Source organism: Schistocerca nitens, chromosome 6 (genome assembly GCF_023898315.1).
Source record: "Schistocerca nitens isolate TAMUIC-IGC-003100 chromosome 6, iqSchNite1.1, whole genome shotgun sequence".
Classification (NCBI taxonomy): domain Eukaryota; kingdom Metazoa; phylum Arthropoda; class Insecta; order Orthoptera; family Acrididae; genus Schistocerca; species Schistocerca nitens.
This window is the reverse complement of record NC_064619.1, coordinates 199,347,508-199,370,463: the sequence shown is the minus strand read 5'-3', so window position 1 is coordinate 199,370,463 and position 22,956 is coordinate 199,347,508. Positions and strand designations below refer to the sequence as shown.

Genomic DNA, 22,956 nt, shown 5'->3' with positions numbered 1-22,956 from the left:
CTTGCTCTGAGAGCTTGCAAATGTAATTGCCTTTATATGTGTGTTCTCCTGCTGTCGCTTGGTGAGTAATTGTTTGTCTATCCAATTACGTTATATTTTTTAAGGTGATTGTGGGATATTTGAACATTCATTGTGGACTGTACAACAGCTGTAATGTGATGTTTAAGATAATGCTTGCAAAGGAAACTCCTCATTGCACCCCCTCAGATTTAGTGGGGAGATGAGCCAGTGGATAATCCTTCAAAAACTGAGAAGGGCACTGATGACCCCTCAATTGAGTGCCCCACAAAACAAAGATCGTCACCATCATCATCGTCAACAAAAACTGAGAACAGATCAAGCATGAAAACAAAGAGAAGGCATACTGAACTGTGAAAAAAGAAGCAAAATAGAAACAGTGAATGGCCCAAGATCAAGATGTGCAAACATCAAGCGAATATAAATAGACACGGTGTTGTGGTTATGTGATCATAATGTTGGGACTGCAAAGAGGAAGATTTGTGTTCATATCTCATGCTGCCCCCCCCCCCCCCCCCCCCCCCTTTGTTCCATTTAGAAGTTTTGACTCTCGGATTCCTTTATTTTATTATAGTATTATAGTTCACACCCATTTATTCGTTGTTTTCATTTCTGTGAGAGGTCTGTGCGGCATCTAGCTTGTTCTCACTATTCATCACACTCACTTGCAATGGTAATATATTCTTACCACATGACTCATATTGTATAATCAATGTATAGTATGACAGTTGCCTTGACTACAATAGCAGACCAGATACGTCTGTGACGAGACAGGAAGTTCATAATTTTGTGTGTGTGGGGGGGGGGGGGGGGGGCACAAGCGAGATTTGAAAAAGGATCTTCCGCTTTGCATTCCAACGCTGTGACCATGTGACCTCAAACCATGATGCCATGATACGTGCAATTCACTCGATGTTGCACAACTTGAGCTTGGATCATTCACTGTTTCTATTTTGCTTCTTTTTCCACAATTCAGTACTACTTCTTCCTGTTTTCATGCTCGATCTGTGTTCAGTTTTTGATGGGCTATCCACTAAGTCATTTTACCACTAAATCTAAGGGGGTGCGATGGGGAGTTTCCCTTGAGAGAGATGAAGTGTTAAAAATACTTATTTTTCAATTTATACTTTGTGAAATGTTGGCGTAATGTTGCGCATATGTGTGTGTATAGACCTGATGATGTATTGAATAATACCATAAATAACGATGTACATTGAATGTCTTCTATTTCAGAAACCATTCAGAATAGGGTGTATATCCATATGAAGTTTGTTGCCTCAAATGATTGTTCCTTTCATGTCCCTGAATATTGACCATTCCTTCTGGGACATGCTGTATAGCATATGAACACCTTACAATTATATTAAATTCAATATGGAATAAACACCTTCAATTATATACATTTTTCACATTGTGTGTGCCGTGCTACATCCAACAGCAACAGTGTACACTACATTTTTGTGAAATGGTGATGTGTCCTCATACAGAATCTGGCCACAAATAACAAAAAGTTATCTTCATGCCATAGGTAAAGAAAGAAAGAACAATTATATTTAGTAATTATTAAGTTTAATAATGATTTGAATCTAGAATTTATTTTCTTGTGTACTATTTTAGTTTCCTGGTATTCTTTAAAACATTAAAGACATTAAGGCCAGGAGGATTACAGGAGTGACGGATAGTTAAGGATGTGTTGTAAGGATAACTCTTATCTACATAGTTAAGAAAAGCTGATTATGGAGGGAAGGCTACAGATGGCACTGATTGTGAAGCAGCCATTGAACTCAAGCATGTTATGCTCAGTGACTTGTTGTGCCACTGGTGGGTCAACTTTTATTTGTGGCCACAGTTTGGTGGACAGCTGGCTGGTGACCACGCCCACAAAAACACTGTGCAGTGATTGGAGCACAGCTGGTGTATGACATGGCTGCTTTCACATGTGGACGTACCTGTGATTGGGTAGGATAAGCCTGTGACAGGTCTGGAGTAGGATGTGATGGTTGGGTGGATTGGACAGGCCTTGCACCTGGGTCTTCCACAGGGCTAGGACACCTGTGCCAAGGGGTTGGGAGAGAGTGTGGCACAGGGATGGACCAAGATTATGTGCAGGTTGGGTGGGTGACAGAATACTGCTTTAATTGGGCTTGGAAGCATCTTCAGTAGGATGTGTCCCAAATTTCCAGGCATGATGATAGATAATCAAATCCCTGACAAGGGATATGAATCAGTTGCCCTCATCCGAGATGATATTGGATGACAGAGGGAGCATTGCTTTGTATCTAATTATTGGGGGTGGTGGGCAGATTAGGGTTGTGGGAGGATATGGTACAGGAAATCTGTTTATGGACTGGGATTGCAGGGTAGTATCTGTCTCTGAAGGCCTTAGTGAGAATTACAGTGTACAGGGCAAGAGAATTCTCAACATGGAGGAGGGTGGCAAGTTGGGTTGAGGAGGACCAGATGTGGGGGATGTTAGAGATTGTGTTGTGGTTCGGGAGGAATCTTGGCACTGAGTCCAGATCATGAAGATATTATTAGTGTCCATTTTTGTATTATCCTTTGAGTACATTTGATCTCTGTCATTGTGTCCTCAGATAATTTTGGTGTTTGTGGGCTGAGAGAGGACACACCATCCCAAGTTCCTGGCTGGTGGGGACCAAAGGGTACGGAGATAAAAAGAGTTGAAGAATGTCGAGAACTGGACAGAAGACCTGGACTAACTTTCCTTAAATATAAGCACCCCGCCAACTGGTCACAGCCTGACTCGGTATGAAACCACATTTATTCAACATCTGTACATGCGTGTGCAGTTGTATTTTATTAAAAATTTTCTTCATTGCTTCAGATAAACAGGTTAACATTCTGTTTTAAGTGTTTATTGTAATTTAAATGTAATCATGCCATATAACTGAGCTGCTTCAACCACGGTGTGTGTTTTAATCTGTATTGGAATATGCTGTTTTCTGTTGCTGCCAACCGTCCTCTCAACCACATTTAAGTCTCCTTTCCCTATTGTTTTCTCCTACCTTGTTCTCCATTTTTACTTGGAAGTATTTCATTCATTTTCTGTTCTCATTGTTCTTCAACAGCACATCTACGTCTTATAGTGCAGTGTTCTCCTTCCCTAAGAATTTCTGGCAGTCATCTAGACAGTGTTTCACTGATGACATATTCTCTTGGTTTTTTTTTCATTTTGCAGTGTGAAATTCTTGTATTCCATTCCAATTCTTTCGTCAGCCTGTTTCTTTATCTTGACACAAAACAGTTTTATGTTTGAAATACTCAAAACCATTATAGAAACTGCATTTTCTGGCATTATTTACTGATTAACCTCCATAATTCCTGCACTGATGTGTTTTGTTATAATTTTTCAGGCTTTTTGAAGCCAATTTAAATTGATAACAAACAACTATGTTGGGTAACATCTTCTTGGACTTCCTGCTATGTTCAGTGGTTACACATGTGACAAAACCTTCATCAGAGTTCTTCTTGGCCTTTATCAAGTGGTGACTGACTACCGCGTGTGTAACTGCCCTTGTCCTAGTGCCCGGTCCACTGCCATGTAAGACGATGTTTCTGTCCCTCTTCTGGCACACACACTTTAACACCTATTGCAGGCCATAGGAAGTATATTTACCAGGAACTGTATGTTTTTATTGTATTTTTTGGCAGTATGTCATACTACTTCTGTATATTTCTGGCATATAATGATTGTCCACTGTGGCAGTTATAGTTTCAGTCCATTGTGAAATTTAGCCTGTAGGGCTGTGGGAAGTACACATACCACGAAATGACTGATGAACTTTGGGAAGCATTCTTACTACCAAAGTAGTTTCTTCACAAGACATGGGAAATATGCTTACCACAAAATTAATATTTCTTTTGTGAACTGTGGGAAACATGCTTACCACCAGTTTATACTTAAGTTATACATCATTCTTGAGAATATGTCTTACCACCAATGGATGTGCCTCACATCTTGTGGTAATATGCTCTACCAGGTGTATGAAAACTGCTATAACAATCACTTTCTGTTCTTCATGAGATCACTACTGCTGTCACTTGTTAAGACACATTAATTTGCATCTATAAATGGGAAGTGAGATATACACTTATCACCGTAGTTTAGCAGCTCCCAAAAAGGTAGTGGGAGATATACATACCCCCATAGCTTTTGGTCCTGAATCACAGAAATAAATTATCAAAAGATAAATATAAGCAATTGATCATGATTCTAATACAATATAAAAATTAACTTTTTGGATGCACTACAAAAAAAGTGTCTTCACAATGGCCGGATGTCAAACTGTGCTCATCTGCAAATCCCTGTCTTTACTAATGGTGTTATTGGATAATTTGATCTCTATGGCTTCTTTCATTCTGCTTTTCCAGGAACTGCTAGCTTTTATAGTGATAGAGGTATCACTGAATGCAATTTTATGCCTGTTTTCCAATCCGTGTTCACCTAGTACCAATTTCTCTGGATAGTTTAGTCACAGACACCTCTCATATGAAAGCCGACAATGTTCTATCATGCACATAGTCTGCCCATTGTAATACTGTCTCTGTCCGCACGGCATTTTTTTAAATGCTGGAAATTCTTTGGTGTACGTTATCTTTCACAGGCCTCATGAGATGGCAGTATTAGCTGTTGACCTGGAGACTGGCTAGGTATGCAGGATTGTTCTATCTTGCACACAGTTCGCTTGATCTCATACTGTCTCCAACTACACAGTATTTTTAAACACCAAGAGTTCTGTGGTGTATATTATTTTTCACAGGCATTGTGAGTTGGCCGTATATTAGCTGGAGGACTGGAGATCGATTCGATGTTGTGTCTCTTCAGTAGCCTGCTAATCTTTCCCTCTACGAAATGACAAGATGGCAAAAATTCAAGCTTTTTACTCTCTACCTCTGTGGAGTTCTGCTTGTAAATACCTTCTGAAATTGGTTGTGGTATTTGTTTGATGGTGTACTCTTGGACTTGATGTGGGCATGGTGTGTACCGACGTGTTCCAGGAACTTTTCCCGCTTTTCACACCTGTGCGGCCATAAAATAGTTGTGTCATTTTGTTTCATATTTGTGTAATTAGTAAAGTAAGTGGCAGGAAATGATTTCTAACATCTGACAACATATTATTTTCAGTGGTTGATTCAGCAGTTATAACTGGTTTTACTGTTGTGATTTACTTTTTGAAAATGTTCTGTTTAGATACACTTCTAGAAAAAACAACTATTTTTATCAGTTTCTAAATATCAAATAAGTTATTTTTATAAATCAAATAAGAATTTTCCCATTTTAATATTAATTACTGACATAAAAGTAAATAAATTTTCAATAGTGTTCTGCAATAATGCTTATTCATGAACTTTTTTTAATCTTTTTAGAGAGTAAGCCTTTTTTTTATCATCTGGAGGCAACAATGATTGCTGTAATTGTTAAAATGATTATTTTCTGGAGCAGTCAAAATTATGGATTTATATTACTGTTTTTGACCATCTCAAATGCATATCCTTAGATAAAAAAAATTAAAACTCTTGTATAATATGATGTATCACATATCAAAATACACTTAGTATTATAAGATAATGAGACAAAATATCCACATATTGCACAGGAGTACTAGTCTAGACATTGTCACTAACATAAACACCATTCAGCTAGAACTTATGAATCAGAACCAAATATAGAAAGTAAAAGTAATGTGCCAAATAGTTTCATAAAAATGAGGAATAGAAGTCATTAGATCTAAAAATTCTTTACTCAATTACTGGACACCAGACTCTTTTTTTAGGGTTGTGTACTTCAGTCAGTAAAAACAGAATCCCTATAGGGTAACTTTTTTGTTCATCTGTCAGTCTAGTTTCAGACTGTCTGACTGACCAATTGTTAAGACTCATTCATAAATAAGTAGAGGTATCAGGTTGAAATGCATATCACTTACTAAGCACTACATTCCCGTGGCAATGTGAAAAATTTAAGCTTCTGAGTCAATACAGTCAAAAGAAACAGCCATTTATGTGACATATCTTGATACTATTGAGTGGCGACTCCATGTTGTCTTGTGCACTACGACCAGATAACAGGTATACTTGAAAAAAGAGACAGCATTGGTCGTATATTTTTTACTATTGCAAAATCGATTTTCTGTCACTGAGTGACCATCTTCAGTGCTATATTGTATAACTTAAATTGGGATGCACTGTTGTCACTAAGCTTACGGCAATCACATAGACTCATTGTGATTGACGTAAGCTTAGTGACAACAGTGCATCCCAATTTAAGTTATACAATATAGCACTGAAGATGGTCACTCAGTGACAGAAAATCGATTTTGCAATAGTAAAAAATATACGACCAATGCTGTCTCTTTTTTTCAAGTATATCTTGATACGCCTACATCTGCATCTACATCCACTCTCTGCAAACCGCTGCAAAGTACTTGGCAGAGGGTACATTCCAGTGTACCAGTTATATTTATACAGCATTTTGCACATAAAGGACCCACATGTTTTTGGAATATTGCCCTGGTAGTGACACTAAATCTTCGGATTAAGGCAGAATGATGACGAAAACAAAAAGCCATACGTTGTTGAGTTTGATCCTGGCTGAAAAGAAGGGACAAAGACAGGGGATTATATTCGCTGCTTATGAAAGAACTGAGGCTTGAAGATCCACATGAATTTCGGAATTTCATGAGGGTGGACATGGCCTATTTCGAAAAGCTGCTGTCTGTGATAGAAGATGGAATTAGCAAGTGTGACACAGGCATGAGGAAGGCTGTCTCACATTCTCTGAAGTAAGAATCAAATAATATGTTTATACGTTTTGTGATTGTACCAGCCTAGATCACGAATAAAATACTGATAAATGCCGTGTGGATATAACATTATGTTTCCTGGAAACTGAGGAATCTTTTAAGAGTTTGGTTTTTAGTGACAGAATAACACAGCCCACCATTTCAAAAGTTGTTGTGGATATATGCACTGCAATTTGCAACACTTTAAAGGACCAATACTTAAAGGTGTACTTGTGTTATTTTTCCAATTCTGGACTGTATATACGAGGGGGGACCCAAAAGTAACCGGAAGTGTAATGTTGCACATCGTGTACTTGTAGTAGCAGGTTGTGCTGTCAGAGGGTTGTAGTAGGAGCTCTGCTGAGTCATTCTGCCACGCGGTGTCACCCAACAGCGAGAAGTGTGGTTTCGTTGGCAGTTCTGTGAGTGTACGTACAGTGCAGACGTGACATGAGGAAATGGCTAGTTCTTACGAACTACGTGCGGCAGTGAAGTTTTGTTTCTTGCTTGGCAAGAACGCAGCAGAAACTGTTGCGATGATTCAGACAGCCTACAAAGACCATGCTCTTAGTAAAACACAGGTGTATGAATGGTTTTCTCATTTTAAAAAGGGAGAAATGGTGGTTGAAGATCAGCCCCGTTCTGGTCGACCTTCAACTACTTGAAGCGAAGACAACATGGACAAAATCCGTGATATCATCAGTGAAGATCGACGTAGGACAATCGACCAACTCGAGAACTTGTCTGGGTTGTCCTGGAGCTCAATTCAGTGCATCTTGACCATCGATTTGGGGATGCGAAGAGTGGCAGCAAAATTCGTGCCGAAGCTTCTTACTGGAGATCAAAGGGATCATTGCGTCTCGAAGTGAAGGACGGGTTCAACAAAATCATTACAGGTGATGAGTCATGGTGCTATGGGTACGATCCAGAAAGTAAACAACAGTCATCACAATGGGAGTCATCTGGCTCACCTCGACCAAAAAAAGCTCGACAAGTGAAATCGAATGTGAAAACGATGTTGATCTGTTTTTTGACGTCAAAGGAATCGTACACTCTGAATTTGTCCCTGAAAACCAGACAGTAAACCAACAATCCTATTTGGAGGTTATGAAACGGCTTCGCAGAAGTTTGTCGCAAAAAGTCCGGCTTTGTGGGATTCTGGCATGTGGTTCCTGCATCATGACAACGCTCCTGCACACACGGCTCTCAGCGTTCGCCAGTTTTTGGCCTCAACGAAGACGACTACTTTGACCCATGCTCCCTTTTCGCTGGATTTAGCACCCTCGGACTTCTTCCTATTCCCGAGGATGAAAAGAGACTTGAAAGGGAAGCGTTTTGTGGATGTGGAAGACGTTATAAAAGTGCTAACAGGTATCAAAGAGGATGAATTTAAATGGTGCTTCGAACACTGGAATGAACATTTGGACAAGTGTATTAATGCTAGTGGAGAGTACTTCGAAGGAGATTAAGGTTGTATTTGAAAATAATAAAGTATATGCTTTCTAGAAAGAAATTCCGGTTATTTTTGGGTGCCCCCCCCCCCCCCCCTCGTATGTACTACTCAGTTTTGCAGTCCTCATCTCTCACACTGGGCCGAACTGCAAGGACTTTCTCTCTTTCACTGCCAGTTTCTCTTTTTCTGGCATGCTGAAATCAAGCAAGAGATGCGGTCAAATCGAACATAAACTTTTGTAAACTAAGGCATTACGATGCAAATCGAAAATCACTGTATAACGTTATATGCACATTACTCAGAAAAAAAAAATGATTTCTGATGTTCTTTATCATGATACCGTGGGTCATACATACCTTTCCTTGCTGTATGCCTGATTTAAGGTGTTTAACGCCTCTTTGCTCAACTTCATTTCTAGAATATGAAGCTATCAATAGAAAAATTCCTTTCACAAACAGCTAGTATAAAAAAGTCTACTGGGAAAAAAGTTTCTTTTCTGCATTTATGAAATCTGCTTACTAGAGGGGGGAAAAATTAAATAAATAAATAAATAAAAATGCGGAAGATCCCCAACCCGAAAGTCTGAAATTAGCCACTAGCCACCTAGCAATAACCAAACAACAAGCAGAAAGGACTGTGGTACACCCTTCTGTGCTTGCAGGAGTTATCTCTGCCTACGGCACATGTGCGGATTGACGGCAGTTCAGAACTGCTCTCTATTCTGGTGCACGGATAATATGTCTGCTAATTTTCATTGTTTCATCCATTCTACTGCCAGGTGGCTGCCATGTTAGACTAGTACCGTTCGCGACGTATCGTCGTGTAATACCTGCTTTAAGCAGCTTCCTGGAGCTTGTCATCATATACAGGGGGTTACAAATTGATACTGACAAATATTGAAGGGGTGTAGAGGGTTCATGAGGAACAAATTGAGGATGGGAACCTGTGTCTGGAAGGAAATGTCGCCCAACAACACTGTAAGTGTCTAAGTTATAGGTACTGCATCTGCCAAAAGGCCACCCCTTCGGCAGAAAATGTTACTTTTTATGCCGATGGTCCGGAGGCGAAACACCTCGTAATGTTGTTTGATGTTCAGTGATCATGACTGATTGTCACGATTGCCAGTGGAGGATGTCAATTTTGGACACGGTTCTCTATCTGCTGTTTATTTTTCTCTTGTATTCTGAAAATCAGTGGAGATTTTAGAGGGTTCCAGGAGGAAAATAAACCTGTGTCTGAATTCCAAAACTGTCACCCACTAACACAGTAGAGCATCACATTCATAGGAGACAAAGCCTATGTATGCAGCAGCTAGTTTCATCTCCAGTGGTTATTGTGGCAACCGGTTGTGATCACTGAATAATAAACAACATTGTGAAATATTCTGTCTATGGTCTGGCTGTGCACAAAGTCAAGTTCATTGTCAAAGGGGCCGCCTATCAGCAGGTGCCGGTGTCTATTATTTTAATGCTCTGTAGCATCATTGGATGATATTTCTGGACACAGGTTCCTGTTCTCAATTTGTTGCTCATGACATCCTCTACAATCCCTCGAAGTTTGTGCGTATCATTTTGTAATACACAGTATATAGAAATATCCATCCACAATGAAATAATTTTGTCTCTTAACAACCTGTGTGGCTTCTTGATTGCTGTATAGATTTCCAAATCCTTCATTGTGTTCAAACTGCCCATTATTTTCCGTTTGTGCAATATTTTTATATTTTCTTCAGTGATAATATTATCTTTTTCTATCTGTACTTGCAAACCCAGTTCTTGAGAAATGTATGAAGACATATTTTCAGTATATACAGGTAGTCAACTTACATGGATGTTGACCATTTATGCCAAACTAAATAATCCTGAGCACTATAAATATGCATACTTATAGGGTATGTTACACAGAGGTACTGTCTATGCTGCTGAATAATTTGAAACATAAGAAGAGTTTCAAATTTTTAAACTATTAATAGATGAGAATGGCTTTGTTCCAAACATAGTAGTATGAATATATATACAGGGTGTCCCAGAAATGTTGCAACAAACTTCTAAGGGAGATGGGGCATATCACAACTACACCAATGAAGTGTAACACATGATGAGGAAACAATAAAAAAGGTGGAAACTTCAGAATTCTTAGGGTTCCATGTTAGTGGAGAATGTAAATGGGGGGGGGGGGGGGGGCTAGTAAAACATAGGTCAGCCACATTTGTGCTTAGGATAATTGAAAATCTTGGGGAGAGACAAATTGCTAAGCTGGCATATTTTGTGTATTTCCATTCAGTAATGTCATAAGGAATAATGTTCTCATCTTTAAGAAAGAAAGCCTTCATTGCACAAGAACGTGCTGTGTGAATAGTATGTGGTTCTGACCCACAATCATCTTTTAGGCATCTGTTTAAGGAGTTGGGTATTCTGAATATTGCTCCACAGTATATTTATTTCCTCATGAAGTTTGTTGTAAAAAGTCCTCTACAGTTCAGGAGGAACAATCAGGTATGTAATTATAATTACTAAACTAAACTCTGTCTGAACAGGTCTAATTGTACTGATCGATCTCCATGTAATCCTCAGTCTATAGGCGTGACTGGATGCGGGTATGGAGGAGAGTGGGGTCAGCACATCACTCTCCCAGCAGTATGTCAGTTTACAAGACCTGAATTGCAACTTCTCAATCAAGTGGCTCATCAGTTTGCCCCATAATGGCTGAGTGCACCTCACTTGCCAACAGCGCTTGGCAGACCAGATGGTCACCCATCCAAGTGCTAGCTAAGCACAACAGCACTTGGGTGATCTTAGGGGAACCGGTGTTACCACTGCAGCAAGGCCTTTGGGACATTATTAGAATACGAAGGAAAAATTACATTCTTTACTGCTCATGAAGGTTGTCTTTAGCCCAAAAAGGGGTGCACAATGCTGCAACAAAAATTTTTGATCATTTACCCTGTGGTATAAAATCTCTCACAGACAGCAAAGGAAAATTTGATAACCACCTGAGAAAATTTCTCCTTGACAACTCATTCTTTTCTGTAGAAGTATTTCTATTATTGCAATGTGTGAAAGGTGGTTGGTAGGAATTACTAACTTACACCTATATATCTTTTTTCCTTTTGTAAAGAAAAGAAAAGAAAAGAAAAGAAAGAAACAAACAAACAAAGAAAAAAATTTGCAAATGTTCAGAGTGTAACCATATGAACAAAGTAACTTGTGATGTGAATGTTTAATGACTCATTTCACATAATTATGATCTTTCATGCAAAATGATCCATGGAATATGTTACTAACTAACAAGGATTGGGAACTGCAAAGCAGTGGTAAGTGGTAGCAGAAATCGAAGACTGTAAAGGAAACAGAGTGTGCTTTATTTGAAACATGTATTGGACGTAAGGAGTACCACGGTGTATGACATGAATACAGCTCTAATGTTACAGCAGGTGCTCAAAGTTTGCACCATCAGATGATATGCATGGTGAACACCGATGGAGCATTGACAGCCAGGCACACTCGAACGCACCTGGATCTCTCTGATTGCGGGCAGCTGCACAGACAATTTCTGCAACAAGATTGAGTTCAGACACCACAGGATTTAAAGGCTTCTCACAGAAATAAACCAGGAATTTACAGCTTCTCACAGAAATAAATCATGGCTTAATAAATTTGGTGAATATGGAGGCCAGAGAACTGGTCTACTATGCCCAATCTATTGGTGGAGGAATGACCTGTTCAAATGCCTGTGAAAAGCCAGTCCAAAAGGAGCTGGTGCCCCACCACATTGGAACCACGTGCTGCACCTCACATTTGCTGGAACATTTTCAAGCAAGCCAAGAAAAACCTGATCAAGGTGTGATAATTCGCAGCAATCAAGAGAAATGGTAAAAGGTGTGGCACAACTAAGCAGTCGCTGACCAAACACGCCTTCACACGTTAACTGTGAAGCTGTGTTGTGCCAGTGGTGCTGCACACCATGGGGGTTTCCTGGTACCCACAGATGCTCATTGTAGCGATTGAATATGTCATCTCTAGCGAATGTGGCCTCAGCAGTGAACAACACGTAGCTGGGAAATGCGTATCTTGACCACTTTGCTGCAGAAACCTTTTTGCTAAATGCACACATGCAGGATGGCCATTGCACAATAACTGCACCCTTTGGAGATGAAAAATGCATAGGGACTCAATGTTCAAAATGCACTGGACAGTGCTATGAGGTGTTCTCAAATATGAAGCAGTGGCACTATGAATCTCCATGGCATCCAACACATTTTCTTCCCTAACGATTGAGCACACCGATCACAGCCTGCCGTCACAAGCCTTGCTACTACTTACCAACCTGTAATCATGCATAAAGTTCAATGCAGATGTGCAAACTAACAGTGATGCAGTTGATTTCTGTCTATGAAGCGTTTTCGGTAAATGCATCCAGTAGCTCATCCATTGCACTCAGCTATTCCATATATTAAGTGCATATCTGTAAGCTCACCATTTATATGCCATTCCATGCTCCTTGTATGCTGGCTAGTACTCAAATGAGGAAATCCTTGGGTTCCCCTGCACTACTTGCGTACAGCAACACCTAGCAGTGTTTTCCTCCAGTAGTCTAGTATACAGCACCACCTACTAGTGTACAGTGATGTTTGTGGCCATTTGTTGCTATGCAGTTCTCAAGGCTTATGATGTACCTCACTAGACATTTGTTGCAACATTGCTGGGACACCCTCTATAACAAACTGAAATGTAAAACCAAAGCTATAATACATCACATTGCTAATACATATGTTCTTCAATCATCATTGGAGGAGATTTGAATCCTCAAACAATCAATTAGGATAAATATAGTTTCGTAAATGGTGGACATCACATAATCTTCTGTGAAATAGTATTAAATTCTTTCTCTGAAAACTACTTAGGACAAATTGTTTGAAAATCCACTCACGACAGAATTATGTAAGTTGTAATGGTGACAAGCACGCCTTAATGCTTCAAGGCATGGTAGAGGAACCAAAATTAAGATTAGCAAAGCAAAAATAAAAATCCTGTACTCTGTTTTCAACTGTTTCTTTTGCAGCATAAGCAGTAGAAGTACCGCACCAATTTAATTGAAGCATCACTGCAAAGATGAATGATAGAGATATTAGCATTAGCAGCACCAGCTACAACGACTAAAATTATACAAGTCTCCAGGGCCTGATGGAATCCCTTTTAATTTCTGTACTTAAATTGCATCTGAATTAGCTTCCATTTAAACCATAATATATGATAGATCCATTAACACAAAAAACTGTGACCAGTGATGGGAAGCAACCTGACTACGAGAAGATAGCAAAAGTGATCAACAAAAACACTGTCCAACCTCATTGATGTTCATTTCTTGTACAATTCTAGAACGTATTCTGATCTCGATCATAATGAGATATCTCAAACAGAATGACTTTCTCCACTTCAACCAATAGGGATTCTGAAAACATCAGCCATGGGAAACACAAGAGTTTTTCTCAAATGACATCCTGAAAATCATTGATCAAGGCAGTTAGGTAGATGCAGTATTTCTCGACTTTGTAAATGCATTGAACTCAATACCATACTAACATTTATTAATGAAGTACAGTTATGTTGGATATCAAAGTAAATTTGTGAATGTTTTGAGTATTCTTGGTAGGAAGGACACAACATGGGTGGAGAATAATTGACAAAACTGGAAGTAACTTCTAGTGTGCACCAGGGAATTGTGTTGGGACTCCTATTGTTAATGTTTTACATTACTTGTGTGGTAGACAGTATTAATAGTAACCTCAGAATGTTAGTAGATGGTACAGTTATCTACCATGCGACCTGAAAAAATCTGCAAAACTACCTAGTGAGTTCATGATAAGTTTTCAAAGCTGTGCCAACATTCGCGACTTACCTTAAATGTTCAGACGTGATAATGCACACTAAAGAAAATGCAAAAATGTAGTATCCTATGACTCCTATATCAGTGTCTCAATGAATCACAATATTGCAATACATAAACTTATATTAATAGTCAGATGTAACATCTTGTGAGGATATGAAATGGATTGGTCACATATGCTGTTATACATGTGGCAGCCATCAGTTCAGTGGTAGGATCTGAGAAAATGTTGTCAGCTTACAAAAGAGACTGCTTACAAGGCCCTCCTACAATATTGTTGAAGTGTATGAGACCCATACCAAGTAGGGCTAATGGGATATTGAATGTATTCAAAGAAGGGCAGTACCAGTGGTCACAGGCATATTTGACTCAAAGGAGGGCATCATGTAACAACTTAAAAACATTAATTAGCAAATTCTTTAAAATAAATGAGAATTATTCTGCAATAGCCACTTACAACATTTCAGTATGAAGTGCAAAATCTAAGGATATACTTCAGCCTCTATGTATTGCTCCCATAATATCCACAAGTGACGAGATTAGATAGTTAAAGTGCACACATTGGTGTTTAAGCAGTCATTCTTACTACACTCCATATGTGATTGAAAAGGAAGAAATCCTAAAACATTTAGTACAAAGCTAAGTACACTATGTCACATACTTGATAGCAGTCGGAGACTATGTAGGTGTTGATATAGATACTGATGCTCATATGGAAACTGGTATTAATGACCGTAAAACAGGGTAACGACAATGATTACCAAAGTAAGAAAGGAAATTAAAACAAGTGGCAAAATTTACATTTTCAGTAAACTAGACAAGTAGGCACTAGTATCGCACCTTACGGAGGATTTCAAAACATTTAGCTGCAGGCATTGACATGTATGGAAAATGTGATTCAAATTTAGAAGTAGTGTAGTTAACCAAGCAATGTAAAGATGTGTACATAGTAGAATAATTGATGATTGTGGGGAGGGGGGTGCATCCTTCCATGGTATACAACATACAACCACTATAAAGAAACTTTTAAAGAAAAAGCAACTTGTGTGAAACAAAGCATAGAGTTATAGATTGAGAGATGCTGGATATTCATCCGACACAGTCACAAAAAACCTCAAAACTTTAACCTGTTATTGGTTTACACTGGCCATCATGGCAGCCATAAAGTGAAAACAAAAATTGGTGTTTACTATGACTTGAGGAATCTGTCCAGTTTAAGAAAGATGGCACACCAGAGCCAGATATAACACATATCTGGCTCTGGTGTGCCATCTTTCTTTTGTGTCTGACTGTATCGTAAACAAATCATCAGCCAAAGAGTATGTGCCCTCTAATGAATTTTGGCCAATTCTGTGTCACTATTTTACTAACACACACACACACACACACACACACACACACTCAAATCAATTTCATTACAGACTTCACTCTGGCAGTTTTCCCTTTTGCTTAGTGATATTATATCAGTTTTATGTGTGACTGGTTGTCATTTTTTGAGATTTTCAGATTGTTTTTGTTTCAACTTCAAAAGTTACAATTCATTTGCTTTGAAATACATATTTTTCCTTTAATATTATTTCATTAGTTTTAAAATACAGAGTAATCCAGGTATGATGTTCACCTTAAATATTTCTAAATCTGTTTAAGATATAATTTTCTTTTCATAAAGATGAATTGGGGGAAAGTACTTACTAAATGACACAAAATACTGTATCATAGCTATATAATTACAGATTTATCTGTCAGCATTACTCATTTTCAAGTGGAATTACAGTAATTTCTGTTGGTAGTACTGCAGATCACAAAAAGAGAAATTCAACAATGTTTCACCCTGCAAATTTCTAAAGAATTTTTGGAGAAATTACAATGTTTTGAGTTTAGGATTTATCTGTTTTAAACCACAAATGCAATGCAGCATTATGAACAAGTGTGTGCTATCATATGACAGAAGTGTTTCAGCTACTTGATGGATTGCTTCAACTTGACAATGCTAAATGGCTGTAATTACATACCAGTACATACATACATACATACATACATACATACACACATACTCACCGAGCTCAGGCTCTCCAGGCCACGTACATGTTTCGCAAAAGCTTCCATTCCTTTCTGTTTTTGAGCTTGGTTTCCCCAGGTATCTTCAATCCCGAGGACTGCCAGAGTTTTCACCAGGTCATCCGCCCAGCGCTGCCTTGGTCACCCTATGAGGCATCTGGTGTTTGGTTTCCCCTCAAATGCTTTCTTCATTTGTCTTTCTTCCGGCATACAGGCTACACTGCCCACCCACTGGATTCTCAATGCTCTTCAGCTTCTTAGGATGGTTGGTTGTTGCATCAAGAGGTAGATTTCCTCATTATTCCTATTCCTCCATTCCCCTTTATCTAAGAGAGGTCTCCATATCTCCCTCATTACCCTTCTTTCAAATGTTAATAGTTTTTCCATTTCTCATTTAGTCGTGCTCCAAGTTGCTAAACTGTACATGACTGCTGGGTATATCACTGTTATATGTTCTCATCTTAGTATTCATTAAAACTGATTTTGACCTGAGCGTCTTCTGAGGGAATATATGCATTTCATTCCACATGCTGTTCATTCCTTGATGTCCATTGCTATGCTGTTGTCACTTGTAAACTGAGACCATGAGCATCTGAGTCGGCTAACTTTCTTGAACCTCATGTCATCTATCTCAAGACATTCTTACTGCTTTTGCCTTCTTCCTAATTGCATGAACTCCATTTGGTCTTGATTCACCTTTGGCCCAACCTTCTATGCATAGTTGTCCATTTTGTGGTATATTTATTTCAACTTGTGGTTTGATTTGCTTAGTAATACTAATCATATGCAGATGTGGGACCACTGAAATTACCATCTATCTGTACTCCAGCCTACTCCTGTTGCCTACATTCCCTTATTACTTTCTCTAGGGTAACATTGAACAGAACACATGAGAGAGCATCTGCTTGTCTGAGACAAAACCTCAATTTTGGACATTTCTGTTTTGACCCCTTGGAAATGCACTGCTGCCCTTGACCCATCCATACAAGTTTGCACCATTCTTACTAGGTTCTCAGGGCTTCTAAAGTCATGCAGTGCAGTGTATAGGCTGTTCCTCCACAAACTGTCATATGCACATTGAAAATTGTGGAACAGACTGTAGATATCTTTATCATACACCCAGAGTTTTTCAAACAGTTGTCTTCGAGTGAAAACGTGATCCATTGTCCGTCGATTTGATTGAAAGCCAGCTTGTTATTCCTGGATTTTTTTCTATGTGAATGATGTACTTTTCTGGGGATAATGATAGGCAGTATCTTGTAGGCGATATGCAGAAAGCTGTGCCTCTGTAGTTACCATATTCCATTTTGTTTCCCTTCTTGTACAGTGGACATATTATGACCAATTTCCATTCTTCTGGCAGTGTCTCATTCTTTAACAGCAGCTGAATCAGATTATATACATCTCTTAAGTGCAAGCTCTCACCTCCTCCTTTAATTAATTCTCCTGTTATTCTGTCCCTCCTGGGGCTTTTTAGTTTCTGAGTCTTTTGATTGCAATTGTCACTTGTTCTTCAGTCTCTTGCCATTCTTCTTCATCTTTTCTTTTGTGTGTGGTGGCCGCAGGTAGCATCTCATGTGGGTCTGTGTGACTCAAGAGTTCTGAGAGATAATTCTCTCCATCTTTCAAAAATTATTTGCTTGTCATTATTCAAGTTGCCGTTCTTATCTGTAATGAGAAAAATTGGACTCTGAAATCCACATTTCTGATTTTTGATGTACTGGAAAATTGCTCTGAGTTCTAGATGTGGCTCTCTGCCTCAGCTTGTTCCAACAAACTGGTTAGATATATTCTGTTCTTTTCTTCTTGGGACTTGCTTCGTCTCGCATCTGATATTGATAAAATGTACCCTTTTCTGCTCGTTCTCTCTATCAGGCAGCGACTTCTCCCTTACCTTCCTTCTCTTGTCTGTTGCCTTCTGGCATGTCTCATTGAACCATTTTCTCTTCTTCATTCTCTTCTGTCTCCCCATTGTATCCTCTGTTACATTTATTACCTTGAACTTAATTTCTTTCCACTTTTCCTTCACATTCTACAGGGTTTCTAGGGCCTCAGTACAGTTTTTTTTTTTATTTTTGTAGCATATTGTTTTTTGATTGTACTTTCTTGCAGTTTCTCAAAATTAAAGGGGTTTTGCTTTTGTACCTTTCTTTATGAAGTACTTAATCATTGCTCAAATCTCAATTTTTCCCATCTTTGCTTATCTTTACGCGGGAACAACAACAGAGCCATGTCACTGCCACATCTCCCTTCCAAGAGCACTGACATGGCACGTGCTTACTGGCAACAGTCCAATGAATATCACATGACCAACTTGTTGCGCTAGCACTGATCTCTCATGGTGATTTTGAGAACTTTTCAAACTACTCTCATATGCATGTAGGTGAATATCAGTTTAAGACTACGCACAATGAGAAAGTGGTGTGCAGTCGACTCGTGTATATAACCTGACATGCATAATGTTTTGGCTATAGCATTGGTCCGCCAAGATGTGATCTGTTTGGTTGGTAGTTCTTCCATCTGGTGAGCACCAGGTTCCCTTATGTATTCTCTTGTGTCCGAAGTAAGTCAAACATACTGCCAAATTGTATGAGGTAGCTAAGCTTATAATCCTCTGTCCAGTTTCATTGGCCTCATCATGCAGATTTTGCCTTCCTGTAGTTGGTATATAGAATTCTTCTTTTCCTGCTTTTCCGTTAAAATCTCCCAGCACTGTCTTGATATATCTAGTTAGTTTGATCTCAGTTGTTCGTTCTAGTTGGTCATAGATCTCATCCTTTTCTTCATCTATTTTATCCTCTGTCGGGGCATGAACATTGAGGAGTTTGATGACTATTGATAAGTGTGACGTCTGATACTTGGTTTCCGGGTACTATGTAGGATATTCTTCTGTTAACAGCTTTGAATTCTGTAACCAAATTTGCTCCTTTGTCATGTATTACAAAACCAATGTTAAATTAACGTTTTTTTTTTTACACATCTTTGATAAAATAGTTATGTATTCATCTTCTTTATCACTGCATCCATCTTGTCTCTTGTACTGCCACCAAGTCCAAGCTATATTGCTTAATTTCTGAGGTCTTAGGCTGTATGATTCCTGGTCTATATAGGCTTCAAACATTCCAAGATCCAAAATTAAAGTTTTCAATTTGTAGACTATTTTTGCTTTGCTCTTTTCATCATCCATTGTATCCATCTGTGTCTGAGGCAAGTTTGTTTTTTGTAACAAAGAACTTTTTATGGGATTGGGTTGTTAGCCCAATGACCAACCCTCCTCCTTCATCCAGACTTGGGACTGGCAGTGACTGTTGCAAGGCAACTGACTCCAGGCAGATTTAAAATATTTGAAAAAAGGTTAAATTTAAACTAATACTAATTCCAGTATTTTACACATGGCAAGGCTGATATACCAACTGGAAGACAAAACTAATTTAAACTGATGATAATCACACTATGCTACATGTGGCTAAACTTATAACCATCTGGAAGGCAAATGATGTAGCATGTAAGAATGATTTACCAGTATGTCATTAAATTTCAAAATGCCTGTCATCTACTTCAGTGGTTCATCTAGTACTTTCTATGATATGCTTTTCATTTGTAGGTTACAATAATAAATGCAACTACTGTTGATTTCAATATGGTTGCTACTAACACACTAATGGAGAAAAATTTAGATGGAGAAATAATTGCAAGATTATTAGGATTTCTTCGTCCACCAGACGTTTGGGGTGATGGAAAAGAGACATTGCGCATGTGTGCTAGTTATTCATCAGCCATTTTGCGAATGTCTCGTGGAAATGTTTCTTCTGAAAATGTGAGTACTTCTTCTATGCTAATTAAATTCAGTCTTAGTAGATATAGATGTAACATTCAGTAACAAAATGTTTGTAAGCTGTAGTATTACACAAATGATGTAATTGTATGTGATATTGTGGCAACAGAAAACTGTGATTCTATCTTATAGACTTTGATTAGCAGTTCTTGTGGGGTGTAGGCATTTGTGTAAGAATGCAGCTAAAGAATACAGTTTTCAGTTGACATCAGTATTCTGCTAAATCTTGTCTGAACTGAGTGGTGGAATACATTTTCAAGGTTCTTTTCAGTGCTTTTTTAGGTCCACATTTACTTCTAGCCTAGACATCCAAATCTTGCACATTCATGTAAACAGTCAATAAGTGCTACAGAACAGACATTCATCATTTTTCACTGACCAACTTAATTAATTTATGAGTATTATTATTATTGTTATTATTATTATTATTATCATCATCATCATCATCATTATCATTGTTTATGTAAAGATATTCTACTTTCACATGTTTCAAACAGACCATTTACATTACTCAAGAAGAAGAAGAAGGATAACCCATTATCAAATGGGTGGTTTATTTGTATGTTGAAAAACTATGCATCATAGATGTGATGCATATTTACAATGTCAAAAAAATTGATAAAGATATTTGACCTTCAGTGATTTTTGTTTTAGGAGCATTAGGCCATGGTGCAAAGCATGTTCTCTGTCTAACATCTTGTCTTTCAGTGCTGAAGACATTATCAGAAGATATAAAGACTCAGATAGCCGTAAAACTGTAAACAAGCTCAGCAAGCCAACTGTTTGCATATATTCAGGCAGCAATCAGTTTGTGACAGCAAGAATATATAACACCCTCTCACATGTATTCATGTGTGTATAGGAACTGCAAAAAGAAGCACTAACATCTGCCTCAAAGAATGCCAGAGCAATTGTCATCTCAGAAACATGGATAGATCAGCAGTAGCATATAATGCAGTGGGATGAAACCACCAAAATTGTTCTTAATACTGTGATTTTATCAAAATCCAAACATCACTCTGGTAGAATGTATAAGCACAAAAATATCTTTAATGGGAAATAACAAGGATTGAAATTAGACAAGTCTGCACCTTAGTACAAAATAAAGCAAACATTGCCACTCTTCCCTGCTACAAGCTGCACAGCACAATATGCATGACTCAGTGAGCTTCGGCAGCAGTCTGATGATGTCACAAACCAATCATAGTGTGGATACAAATGAATAGTAAAGATTGCGGGGCTTATTTAAGCTTTTACTGCTGTACGAGTCTTTATAGTCTTTGACGATATTTTAAGCAATGGATGAGGAAACATTAGTGAGAGAAATAAGCCTTGGATTCTTGTCTAATGCTCATAAAACAAAAATCACAACAGATGCAAAACCTGCATTTGATGACACTTTATCTTTCCCATTTGCTCCATTTCCTTAAAAGTGCTACAGTTATTCAGTTCCAGTTACTCACTTTTTACTTGTACTGACTAGATTATTAATATGGAATAAGAAATTGTATCATAAATAATTTTTATATTTCACTCCTCATAAATGCTTTGTATTGTGTTTTAATATTTTAATGTAAGAGTCATTCATTGATACCAAAAGTTAGAATTTAAATGTATGTAATGTTACATAGATGCTGGATGTGGTTGGGAACTTGACAGCTGATGCTTCCCAGTGTGTCACTGCACAATGGCAGAATGGGACCCCTGCTGTGCTTTATCCAGGTCGTTATTTGGTGGATTTTGAATCAAGGAACAACGTGAGCAATGGTCCTCATCAACAATCAAAAATGGAACTTCTGCATAATAAAAGTCAAGAAAATGCTAAGGTAATTTAAATATTTGATATATTTGACCACAAATGCCTTTTTGTTTCATACAGATTTGTCTCATAGTGTAGCATGTACATGAAAAGGAAAAGTCATTTGAAAAATCTGTCAACTTCGAAGGCAACAGAATATCTGACCAATACTTAAGTCCAAGAGACGAAGTTGTGCCTAGTGACAAGAAAAGTGCGTAAAAGTAGAAAAGATTCTGGTTTTTAGAACTTTCAGGTCTCTTTCTCAGATGCAAAAGAGGGACTGGTTGGGGAAGATTGGAAAGAAAAGACAGACCTCTCAGAACTCATGTTTAGTGGAACAACTCAGCTGTTGTGAGGCAATTTGATAATCCTTATCTGCAGGCAAAGATTCCACTGTTGTTGTAAAGAACTGTTGTCATTACCTCACTGTAGGTATCTGCCAACTATCTAACTTTTCCGCTTATAAGCCCTGCCATAGTGATTACACTGCAGAAGTCCAGTATAAACTCAAATCATCCTGAATTTCCTTAGCTCAACCCAGAACTTCTCCCTGGAACCCATGTCTGTCCTCACCCCACCTACTCCTCAAACACCCACTTTCTACGTGCTTCCCAAAATTAATAAACCTAGGCAGCCAGGACACTCCGTTGTAACTGGGCACAACACTCAATGAAAGGCTCTCAGCTCGTGTTGACTAACAACTACAACTCATTGCCCGCAGCCTAACTTCCTATAGCAAGGACACAAACCACTTCATTCATTGCCTCTCTACCTTTTCCACCCCATTACTTGCAGTCCTCTTATTTGTCATGTACCTACACGCCAACATCCCCCATGGTCTTGCCACCATCAAGCATTACACCTCTCCAAATTTGCTGCTGACTTCAAATCCAGTGCCTTATTCCTTATACTCCTGACCTGTTAAAATGCCCATCTTTGTATCTGCAAATTCATTTGGGATGACATTGAAGGGGAATGTGGAATGTCACAGCAAAGGTGCAATTCAAATGCAGCAGCTGTGGTGACACGAGTCATGTGACAGTATCCGTGATTGATCCAGTGACACTCCTTTAATGTAACTGAATGCAACCTTTTCCAGTGGCATGTC

General features: G+C 38.5%; 1 protein-coding gene across 1 annotated transcript in view; it reads left to right on the top strand.

The window, feature by feature from the left end:
- LOC126262233 (multiple epidermal growth factor-like domains protein 8) overlaps positions 1-22,956 on the top strand; it is a 338,254-nt gene that overhangs the window by 127,623 nt on the left and 187,675 nt on the right. Inside the window, exons 11-13 of the mRNA XM_049958701.1 lie at positions 2,613-2,785; positions 19,820-20,032; positions 21,682-21,876. Of these exons, the coding sequence (XP_049814658.1) occupies positions 2,613-2,785; positions 19,820-20,032; positions 21,682-21,876 (581 nt within the window). The remainder of the gene's footprint in view (positions 1-2,612; positions 2,786-19,819; positions 20,033-21,681; positions 21,877-22,956) is intronic.